The 11177-nt window shown below is 37.8% G+C and overlaps 1 protein-coding gene across 1 annotated transcript; it reads right to left on the minus strand.

Moving 5' to 3' along the window:
- Window positions 1-102: 102 nt before the first annotated feature.
- Window positions 103-6352, minus strand: prelid3b (PRELI domain containing 3). Its single transcript, XM_026265804.1, has 6 exons — window positions 6204-6352; window positions 3989-4157; window positions 2467-2556; window positions 2103-2173; window positions 1885-1987; window positions 103-1280 (listed from the first exon to the last, which is right to left on the minus strand). The coding sequence occupies exons 1-6, from the start codon at window positions 6233-6235 to the stop codon at window positions 1161-1163; spliced, it is 585 nt and encodes a 194-aa protein (XP_026121589.1). The 5' UTR covers window positions 6236-6352; the 3' UTR covers window positions 103-1160.
- Window positions 6353-11177: the final 4825 nt, after the last annotated feature.

The raw sequence follows: 11177 nt of genomic DNA on the forward strand, positions 1-11177 counted from the left end.
ACTATTCGCTCTCGCACATCTCAATCTTGGTAAAGCATCTGTGAAATAAGAAACCATGACCATATTCAGGCACCTTTATGAACAAATCAACACGAGCCATCGTTTAGGACAAATGTTAGTTTATTTCAACATCTATAAACTACTTTGGCTGTGTTCAGAGAATAAATGATGAACAGAGATCTTCTCTAAAACACTACAGTCATTTAATTCATTCCTAAATTACTTCAACCTTTCCACCAAGTTGCTCTATTCGATTTAATACTAAATATGCCAGTAACAAACATTTACATTCAGAATAAATAAATGCAGTTGTTTTATTTGAGTTCTTCATCAATATTTAAACTGAAGTCAAGCAGACATACAGAATGTCTTCGATGCCAGAAGGAAAAACACAAACATCTGTAAAACAAGAACACATCCACAAACAGAACAGAAGCACCATCTTCACCGTCACATTCAGCTTCATGACACCGTTATCCCACCGCTGACGATGAAGATAATGAAGTTGTGATTCATGGATGCATGAAATAACATAAACCTACCAAAAATAAATAAATAAATAGAATGTATTTCACCCTATTTCTGATGTTTCCCATCATCACACACACGTTTCACATCTGGATCAACACTGCACTTAGTCACGGCGAGACATTTAACATTATATAAACCATTCTCGATGGTCATGTGACGTTCCTTGGTTTATACACCATCATGTCTTCAGTGCTCAGCGTCTGATTGGCTCTCTGAAGAATCCAGTGGACATCCGCAACGCTCCTCCAAATCTAGTCTGGATATGTTTGTTCCCTTCCTTGACGCTTGGATTAAGTGTTACTAGTTTAATAGTAGTACTAAAAATTTTAATATACTAACAGTTTTCAAGTGTATCAGCGCTCTCTGACTGTAAGAGTCACGTGTAACAGAGCTGAAAGGTTTGGCTGAATAGTTGTTCCTCTTCCTTCATCGCATCAGAGAGGATGAGTCCGTCCTGTTATACTGATTCATTAAAACTATGTTTGAGAGTTTGAGTGTCTCTCCGCCGCTGGACGTCCCCGTCAGCCTCTAATGTAGACGCTCGGATGTGCAGGACGCCGGGAATGAAGTTCCACCATTGGAGAACGATGTGTAGAGAAGAGCGGCGACAGAGACGAAGACAGGAGCGGTCACTTCTCGGTGACGGCGGCGGCAGCCATCGGTGTCCTCAGGGTTCCTCTGGCTGTGATGGCCAGCTCCTCGATCTCTGTGTTCAGACGTCTGATCACCCACTCCATCGCCTCACGACCCTGCGCACACACATTCACCCTCAGACTGAGCGGAGCATCGTTTTCATAAAGAAACATGCAATATTGGTCTAGCTGTTTGTGATCAACTGGCTCAATTCATTCTCTGTGAAACATTTGAAAGTAAAAGACAGAATCCAGTCACAAAATCATGATATATTGCCCGATATATAACTTTTTTTTTTGACAAGGTATTGTACTTTCATTTAGATCTTTAGGACTTTTATTTTGACAGTGCTGAGAATGCTAGCAGCCGAGCATTAGTTTAGCATCAGTCTTCATTAGTTTAACAGTTTTGTCAAAGTAAATAAATAACCTTCTTTCACCTATTTTTATGTATATATAAAAATGCTGGATAGAAATGCCAAGATTCACTTAAATTCTAAAAATGTGAAAAACTGTGAAAAAATGTTATCCAATATGAAAAGCTATGTAGAACAGCCAGTTTATCAGGAAGTGATGATTTTGTTCTCTTTGATTCATTGCATGGAAACTGTGCTTTATTTGCAAATGTTTCATGCAATATCACAGTTTTACACATTAGTTAAATTCACACCTGTGGATGGAAACAGCTAATGATTGGTGAAGTGTGTTGGGGATAGCTGACCTTTCCTGCGTTGTTGGAGATGGTGGAGGCCATGAGTCCCTCCAGATAGCTGCTGAGACTGACGCCCTTCACAGAGATGATGGCTTCCTGCGTGAGCATGGTCCTGCGGGAACATCAGCACATACACAACATTACACCAGCAGCTCATGGAGAAACTCAAACCCACAGCTGATGAGCTCGTTTAACACACTCAGATCAGAAAGCGTGAGGAATCTTACTTCTCCGGGTCGTCTGGGTGCGGTCGGTAAACTAGCCGCTCGTCCACTGACACCATGTTAGTGAAGGTGATCTACGGTGAGAAAAGCAGAGCATGATGGGTATGACATTCTCAGAGTATGCGGTTTATAACCATAACAGAGATCAACACCCTCCGAGTTTTTCCCAGAATGCAACTCTATTACACACAGACAGGCCTCGTCTCATTCCTGACAACATTCAAGCACTCAGTGCCCTCGCTTTATAAAGACTATAGTGCTACAGAGGATGAAGAACAGGGATGTGTGAGAGAAGACTGAGATGATGAATGTCATGCTCTGATGTGGTTACAGACACGTGTTCCTCATAATAAACAATATCACTTACATTAGTGGACTGAAGCTCAAAGCTCTTCTCTTTGGGATCGACGACGGAGTGCTCCTGGATGTACGTACATGTCCGAGTGTTGCCAATTATCTGTGGAAACAAAACAGCAGTTTGATGAAGAACTCATTTATTAATAACCAAAGCCACGCTCTGTTCTGGCGCTAGATTGAGTCCGTGTAATAATCCTGAACTCAGAAGAGAGCAAGATCAACTATTATTAACCCAGCAACACTATCATTCCCCGGAGCTGTACTAGAACAGACTCTATTTACAGAACATTACTGCCGTCATGTGAACATGCTTCAGATCGCATTCATTTCTCAAAAAGATGACACTATTGTGATGGTTTCCAACAACAAGAAAACTAACTGGAGCAGTAACCGGTCGGTTTGATTCTTTAAACACGCAAACATTTGTTCGTAATGTGTGGGTGATCCGCTTTCAAAGACTAACCACAGCAAACAATCACTTCAATATGTTGAAGTAAAAAGAAACTCAAAGCATTGAATGCTTTACCTGTAAAATGATCGTTTGTTTGCTTTAATATCAGCTTGTGTTTAAAGAGTGTTAGTTTGTAACACTGAACATGAATTTTCTATAAAGCTGCTTTGAAGCAACATCTACTGTGGACCTTCATCATTCCTCATTATTGTAGAGTAAAAACAAACAGACTCCAGCTCCAGGAATCATACCGGAAAGTTCTGGCCTCGTAATAACCTCGGACGGTCCTTGAGCAGAATGAATGTGTCAGGTCAAGGGTGACAGGCACGGGTCAGATTCAGACTCACGTCACAGCGGGACACTTCATTCAGAAACAAGACACCAGGACGACATGTTCTGAGAACTAACCAGACCCATATAACTGTTCAGGTCAGAGACCAGCACACGGGAGAACTGAGGTTACATGCACTACGAATCAGGTCAGGAATCCCAGAAGTCTTCCCATAGCTGGGATGTGAACATCTCAAACCAGCAGGACTGAACTCTGAGCTCATTCTGGATTTATACTGATGGTTTCCTTACAGTTTTGGGATTAAAGTCAGCTGCTTGCTTTAATTCCATGAAGCATGCAAACAAACAGATTAGTAGAGATGCACCAAAATTAAAATCCTTGGTTGAAGCCAAACAAAATGAAACGCTGAATACACAGCATTTTCCCACATTTTTTTTGACATTTTTTTTTACTATTGCATAAATTAAATAGCCAAACCAACAAAAAATTATTCCAAACACCGTTTTGCATCTGATGTGGATTCTTTCCTGAATGAATCACCCGTTCAATGATTCAGTTCAATCACAATGACTCACTTACTAACAGCCACAGCTCTTTAATAAAGAAAAAACTTCTTATCACATTACTCAATGGAATCACTTGTTACTAAAACAATCGCTAGCTGCAGCCCTAATCGTGTCACGCCATTGTTTGGTACAGTCTTTTCAGTTTTATTAATTTCAGTCGCCAAACATTCAGTGCATCCCTACAGATTAGTCTGTTTTCTAGAAGAAAAGCAGGAGTCCGTACCGATCGCACGATGGACGGCAGACCCCATTCAGTGCTGAGAAGACGTTTGCTGTGAAGCCGTCCCTGCTGGTCCACATTACGATCCAACACATCCACACCAAACACGCTGGGGTTCATGGGGTTCGGGTACTTCTGCATGGCAGCTTTGGTCACGGTTTCCCACGGATGGCTGTGAGAGACACAAACAGAAACGTTAGTACTGCTGGAGCCTAAAACACAGTGAACCTTCAGGGTCTTTAATTAGAGCTGAAGCACAATATGACAGTGAGACTGTTACATAATGCATCCGCATGCATCTGTGCAGAACTGTAACACGATCGCTGAGGAGAGCCTGCAGTTACAGCCTTCATGAGCCACGCTGCGTCTGTGATGTGTGCACGGGACATCACGAGACGTTCATTCAGACACACACACCAGAAACAGCAGGAGATGACTGATTCTGATTCAACCACTGGATTCACAACCACGAAGACACTTCTTTAAGAAACACACAGCCAAAGAGATCAGAAGAACTAAAACTATATCATAAAGACTAAACTACTGATAATAGTCTGATTTCAACAATAAAAATGCACAACTTTGTTCTACATCCAAAGGATTCAGAACAGATCTTAAAAGACACTTCGAATTAACCCTTATGTTGTGCTCTGGTCAATTCTTTTCCCTGAAAATGTTATCACATTAGACTTTGCTCACACACGGAATAACAACTTGTATTTTTATACTTTATGGTATTTAGATTTTTTTTGTTCACCTTGTTACATTTGTGGTGTTTCAATTCAAAAATTGCCTGCATATAAAAACTGCTTTTAAATGTCATGTTATGCATACATATATGGATTCAATATTTTAAGCAACTTGTTATCTTTTTCCATTTTGCACAGGTTTTGTTTTTCTTTTTGGAGCGGACTGATCATAGGCCTCATTGATCTTAAACTCAAACTTCAGATTTTGAAGAAATATTTGAAAAATTATCGACAAAAATCATGCTTTTAGACTGACAAACTGAACCTAAGCTCAGATCAATCAGCTCCAGAAAATAAACTCAAAGTTGTGTAAGATGTGTTTTGTGTTTGTATTTTAAAACTCAAAAGCAAATATAAAATATTTAAAATAAATACACATTGGTAAAAATATCAAATCCAAAATTTCGTAATAATATAACACAATGAGAGATTTACAAGCTATTTTTTAAAGGGCTACTCCTTTTTAAAGCAGAAACACCTTAGTCACCATTGATTAATCAATATGACAATATATTTCACGTTATATAATGTACGTGTGTGGTGTTTATTTATTATTAAATCAATTTTGTTTTCTTTATTTGCGGTGTTTGGGAACAGCATGAGCTGCGTCTGGCGGCTTCGGCTCAGATGAATGGTTGCCTGGGAGACAGCCAGCGGTCACATGACGCGTGACGTTTGGCGGGAGGTCCATGTAGGGGAAAGGTCAAGGAGAGTTGCGCAATGACCGGCACAAGACTCACTCCAACACACGTGGGATCAAAGGTCACGGATATACCTGAACATCTTTAATTCAGCCACTTCATCAGCCGATGAACACTAACTAGCGATCTCATCACACTAACTAACCAGCAGGGAAGTTAATAGACCCACTGAAACCCAACAGCACTAGTACTGACGGTTCTGAAGAACAATCATGATCAAAACTTCTAAAAACCAAGATCAAAAAATCTAATCTTTATTTAACAAAAACTGAAACCAGAATAATCAAAATCTGTGAAGTCAAACTCTGCATTATTTTTCTGTAACGTTACTAGTCTTTCAGCTGCCAAGGACATAGTAACTCACTTCACAACTGTGTGTTAAACTCACTGCATCAGCAAACACTAGTGTCTGGTTTAGTGTGTAAGTTAGTAGTTACAGTTATAGTAGTTACAGTTATTAATCTTTAGTTATTAACGTTAGTCATCAGTTGTTTAGATAAAAAGCCGTCGACTGCAGATTCTGACTAACGTTAACTACACTAGCATTACTAAAGTTACTCAATCAACTTTTACATTACTAACACTTTTCGTACTATAAAAAAAAGAATAGATGTTAAAAAAAATACCGATCTTAATAAACTGCCAGGAAGCCGTTGGACGCTCTGGCGCCTCGTGTGACGTTACGTTCCCTCAGATGCTAAAAACCGGTCAAACAGCTCTCACACGATCACTCCACCGCAATAAAATACTAATAACACCTTCACTCACTTGAAAATGTGTTCTGACGTCCAGATCTTCATGGCTCTTGTTGTCTTGTAGAGGTTTAGTGCACGAGAGCCGCTGAGGGACACCGCGCCGCTTCCGCCGTTTGTTCCAGAACACTGCCTCTCAGGCCCCGCCCACCGATGACGCACGCGCCAACGCAGGACGCGCTCCGACCAATCAGAGACGAGCGCTCTGACTGGAAAAGAATGTGCGCATGTATGGAACAGAACATGATGACAGGTGTCTCCAGCGCACACTCTGTACAAGGAAGTCGGTCATTTATCACGTGACATGAGAAGGTCACTTTTAGCTTCATATATATATATATATATATATATATATATATATATATATATATATATATATATATATATATATATATATAGCCTATATGTGTGTGTGTGTGTGTGTGTGTGTGTGTGTGTGTGTGTGTGTGTGTGTGTTAACATGAGGGTTAAGAGTTTCTCCAGGAACTTTTAGACCAAAAGGTTTTTAAGTTCTCAAGAGACATCAGTCTTAGTCAGGGTTTCCAAACCTTTGACTCAATGGTGAACAGAAATAAACCAGCAGCATGTGACTTATGTACAGCACACGATGAGCACATGCGGAGCTTCTGTCACATTAGCACATCACATTTCATAATCACTGATTAGACTCATAAAGTATGTCCGCTGTAGACATGAGCTGCACACCTGGCTCTGAGCCAAACACCCTTTGAAATGAAGCATTACACATCATCACACATCAGAAAAATGATGTCCACTAAAACCAACAAAAACCCCAGCTGACTTTCAGCAAATGCCAAATTCAAATATACAAGGTTATTATTTTATAGTCATCACTGCATTATCCACACCTTTTAAAAAAGACTTTCAGTGGGTTGTATTATAAAGTGGAAACTAACCAGCTTCTGTTTTAATGGGATATTAATTCTTGATTATTCTCATTAGTGAGAATCACGCACCGTCTGCTGCTGAAGAGACTGAACGCTTTTCTAGTCCAGGATCTGTGTTTATCCTCAGGGAAATGTCAACAATAAAGGAAAATTATCTGAAACATATACAATTCTAATAACTATGACAACAGTATTTCTGTTAAAGATTTAGTAATGTAGCTTGAATTGATCCTTCATGTTATCAGTGAATTAATAATATTGATAAACATTCATATTTAAAACTACTGGAAATAGAATATTAGTCATTCAAGAAAAATACTGGATGGATGTCACTTTTTTATTGTTGATTAATATTATAAAATAATAATAATATTAAACCAATGATGTATACATTTAGGCTGAAGTACTTACATATTTAATTGTGAAGACAAATATATTATACCATGTTAAACAAATCCTTCTGTTGTTGTTGTTTTGTTTTTTACTATATGTAGGTATTTAATTTTACTAATAACTTATTTCAGCTTTAGTCGTTGAGTAGTAATGATGATGAGTTGCCCAGTAGGTGGCGCTGCTTTCCTTCTCTTATCATTCAAGTGTCGGTCTGTTGGATAGTGTGTGTGTGTGTGTGTGTGTGTGTGCGTGAGAGGGGGGGGGGTGAAAATGTGTTTCTTGTCTCTTTTTAAGTTTTTTTTTTTTAAAACCTTGAAAAATATTTTTTGCTTGACTTGCACTTTACCTGTCCTAATCTATTTTCCCCTTCCTTTTCAGTTTATTGCGCATTATTTGATTTCTTTATTGTCTGGACTAGATGTAAAGTATTGAAAAGATAATAATGACTCGTTGATATTATAATAATTTCTCCAATAATGTGGCAAATTATAAATCCACTAAGTAACATATTACAAGTGCTTCTCTCTTTCAAAACTCAAATAACTCAGTTTACTGATGCTGTCCTCCTCACTATGATTTTTTTGGTTAGTTTTATTGTATTATGTTTTATAGTATTCATACAGATAAGATGAACAGTGTTTATTAAATTGCATTTTAACTTTTTAATGAACTTTTTCTTGTGCTGATTTTGATCAAATGTGGAAAATATCAAAAGAACTGAAAGTCATTTCTGAATTACTCTCCTCTCCTCCAAACACACTGACAGCAGAATCAGAGAAATATGAATCCAATCTTTCTTTCCTGCAGCAGGATGCATTTGTTCAGTCAAGTCGGATCAATCCGATGCATACGTTTAATATAATAGTCACACATCATGCGCCGCTTCATTGTTATTGTTCTCAGAACACTTCATTTGGGTCAGATGACTGAGAGACTAGACAGTGTGTGTGTGTGTGTGTGTCTGTGGGTGTGTGGTGTGTGTGTGTGTGTGTGTGTGTGTGTGTGTGTGTCATTATCAGTCCTGCATGTGATTCCAAATGGACTGATGTCAATTAATCTATCTGCCCTCATCTCTCTGCTATTCTCGTTCCATAAGGTTTATGATCTTTTCTCATTTCTTGTCTCTGATATTTCCTCAGTCTCTCTCTTCACATGTCTTCCTCTCAGTGTGACTCTCTCTCTCACACACACACACACATACACACACACACACACATACACACACACACACAAAATCATTTCATCTCGCCTCTCAGGTGTTTGACGCCGATGTCTAGACGACTGATTACAGCAAATAAGAGACAGACAGACACGAGAACACACACACACACACACACACACACACACACACACACACACACACACACACACACACACACATATATATATATATATATATATATATATATATATAATGTTACAGATATATAGATATAGATCTGTTCACCCCATCAATATCTGTAAATAATTATCTAAATGTATATAAATATATAAATAACAGTAATAAATGTAATATATGACCTATATCTCCCTATATCAAGAGTGATTGTTACCTGTAAGGCAATATATTATGCATAGTACGTTTAATATAATATGCATTAATATATGAAATTGTGACCATTTGTAATATGTATTTCTTCATATGACAATATATTTCACATATGGAAATGTGATATATGCACATGTATAACATATGAATATGAGTTTCCTAAACAGTTAACCTTGGGTGCAGAACTGCGTGTTCAACGCTGAGCTCTTCTGCTCTATTTCTGGATCAAACAGATGAAGACCGAGAGGAAACTGTTGCACAACAGAGTTTTGCTTTTTAACATCATGTGAGCGTCCAGCTGTATGAATCATCGCTTCCAAAGGTCTCAGACAGATTATGACATCAGAGACCAGAGATCACACACACACACACACACACACACACTCCTGCGGCCCATAATGCCACTCTGATTCCACAGACTCAAGGTTTTGAATATTTCAGTCACTGTTGTCTGATGCATTTGTTGTTTCACTATCGCACTATTGTGTGTGTGTGTGTTAGAGAGAGTCTGCAAAAACAAAAGTCTAAAATTGTGCGATAAATGTCACAATTACCTTTTTTATTTCTTTATTCTGTGTTGGAACTTGCATAATTTAGACTATATGGAATAGCTGAAGTGTTGATTTTGGCAGGAGAGTTTTCTTGTGTTTCAGTGGCACTATGCTCTTCTCAAACCGTAGATTATGGTGCTAGCAACACTGAGGTCATGGGTTCGATTCCCAGGGAATGCATGGACTGATCAGTTGTATACCTTGGATAAAAGCATCTGCATAAATCTCAATGTTATTTCATGACACACTACATCATTATTGTGCTCAGTGTGGCATTACATATCTGTGAAGAATAATGACATTAGTATTAGTCTTTTTTTTTCTTTTTTTTTTAAGTTGTATGAAATATATTTAAATCTATGTACAAGCATTTACCATGAAACAATATGAATTAAATGCATAATTAAACCAAAAATTTAAATTTGCTCAACCTGAGTTCATCAGAGATCAGGATGAGTTTGTGTCTTCATCAGGTTTGTAGAAATGCAGCACTGCATCAGTGTCTCATCAATGGATGCTCTGCAGTGAATGGGTGCCGTCAGAATGAGAGTCTGATAAAAACATCACAATAATCCACAGCACTCCAGTCCATCAGTGAACATCTGGAGAAGACAAAACCTGAAACACATCCAGCATTAAGATGATTTTAACTCAAACACATAGAGTCTATAATCCAGAATAACACTTCCTCCAGTGAAAAAGTGTTCTGGTCTGAATCAGGAGAGAAATCTGCACAGATCAAGCAGTGTTTAAACTTGTATTTTGACTCATATTTTAGCCAAAAGCACAAAGGGTGAGCACATTCTCATTTTAACTGAACTATTCCTTAAATAGCAAGAGAAATTGTGTTTTGGACCTGAAGAGGGCGCTCACTCTCTCAAATGTCCAGAGATGAGTCAGAAACACTGCAGCACTCACACTGAACATATGAATCATCTTTATATTTCACAACACAACATATTTTAAGCACACTATGTTTGGAAATGTCAAGTGAATAATTGATGATTGTCTTTAAAACTACTTTGAGTCTGTCTGTAATCCCCTTGGGACTGTTTGTCCACGTAAAAAGCTCTAAAAGTCCTCGTTCACCCAAGTTTGACTCGGATTGGCTCATGCACTCTTTTATTGCAGAAAAAAACATATATATATATATATATATATATATATATATATATATATATATATATATATATATATATATATATATATATACGTTCTCCCAAAGAGATTTAACCTGATTGCAATGACAGAATAAATGAAGTAAAGTTTCTTCCTCAACTTGAATTTTTTTACTCAGAATACACATAAATTAGACAGATAAAAAATAAGCAATTTGGAAGTTCATTGGTTGCAAAATATTTCAGGCAAACCATGATTTCTTCCGGTGAATGCTGTCAAAAGAGGGAATGTATATACTGAATAATATAAAACTCACTTTATATATCAAATGTTAAATATTATTTTTCAAGAAGACAAACTCCATTCAATAAAAGTTTGGGCAAAATTGTTTCCCTCTCATTAAATCAAAAGTATGTTTTAAATAAATGCACATAGCTTGTAGACAAACTTCTGAGAACAGAGCTGGCTTT

The sequence above is a fragment of the Carassius auratus genome, chromosome 6, assembly GCF_003368295.1.
Source record: "Carassius auratus strain Wakin chromosome 6, ASM336829v1, whole genome shotgun sequence".
Taxonomy (NCBI): domain Eukaryota; kingdom Metazoa; phylum Chordata; class Actinopteri; order Cypriniformes; family Cyprinidae; genus Carassius; species Carassius auratus.

Coding starts and splice junctions, on each gene's coding strand:
- prelid3b (XM_026265804.1), bottom strand. CDS start 6,235: ATGAAGATCTGGACGTCAGAACACATTTTCAA. Junction 4,158..6,203: donor ACGTCAGAACACATTTTCAA/GTGAGTGAAGGT, acceptor TGTCTCTCACAG/CCATCCGTGGGAAACCGTGA. Junction 2,557..3,988: donor TGCCGTCCATCGTGCGATCG/GTACGGACTCCT, acceptor TTGTTTCCACAG/ATAATTGGCAACACTCGGAC.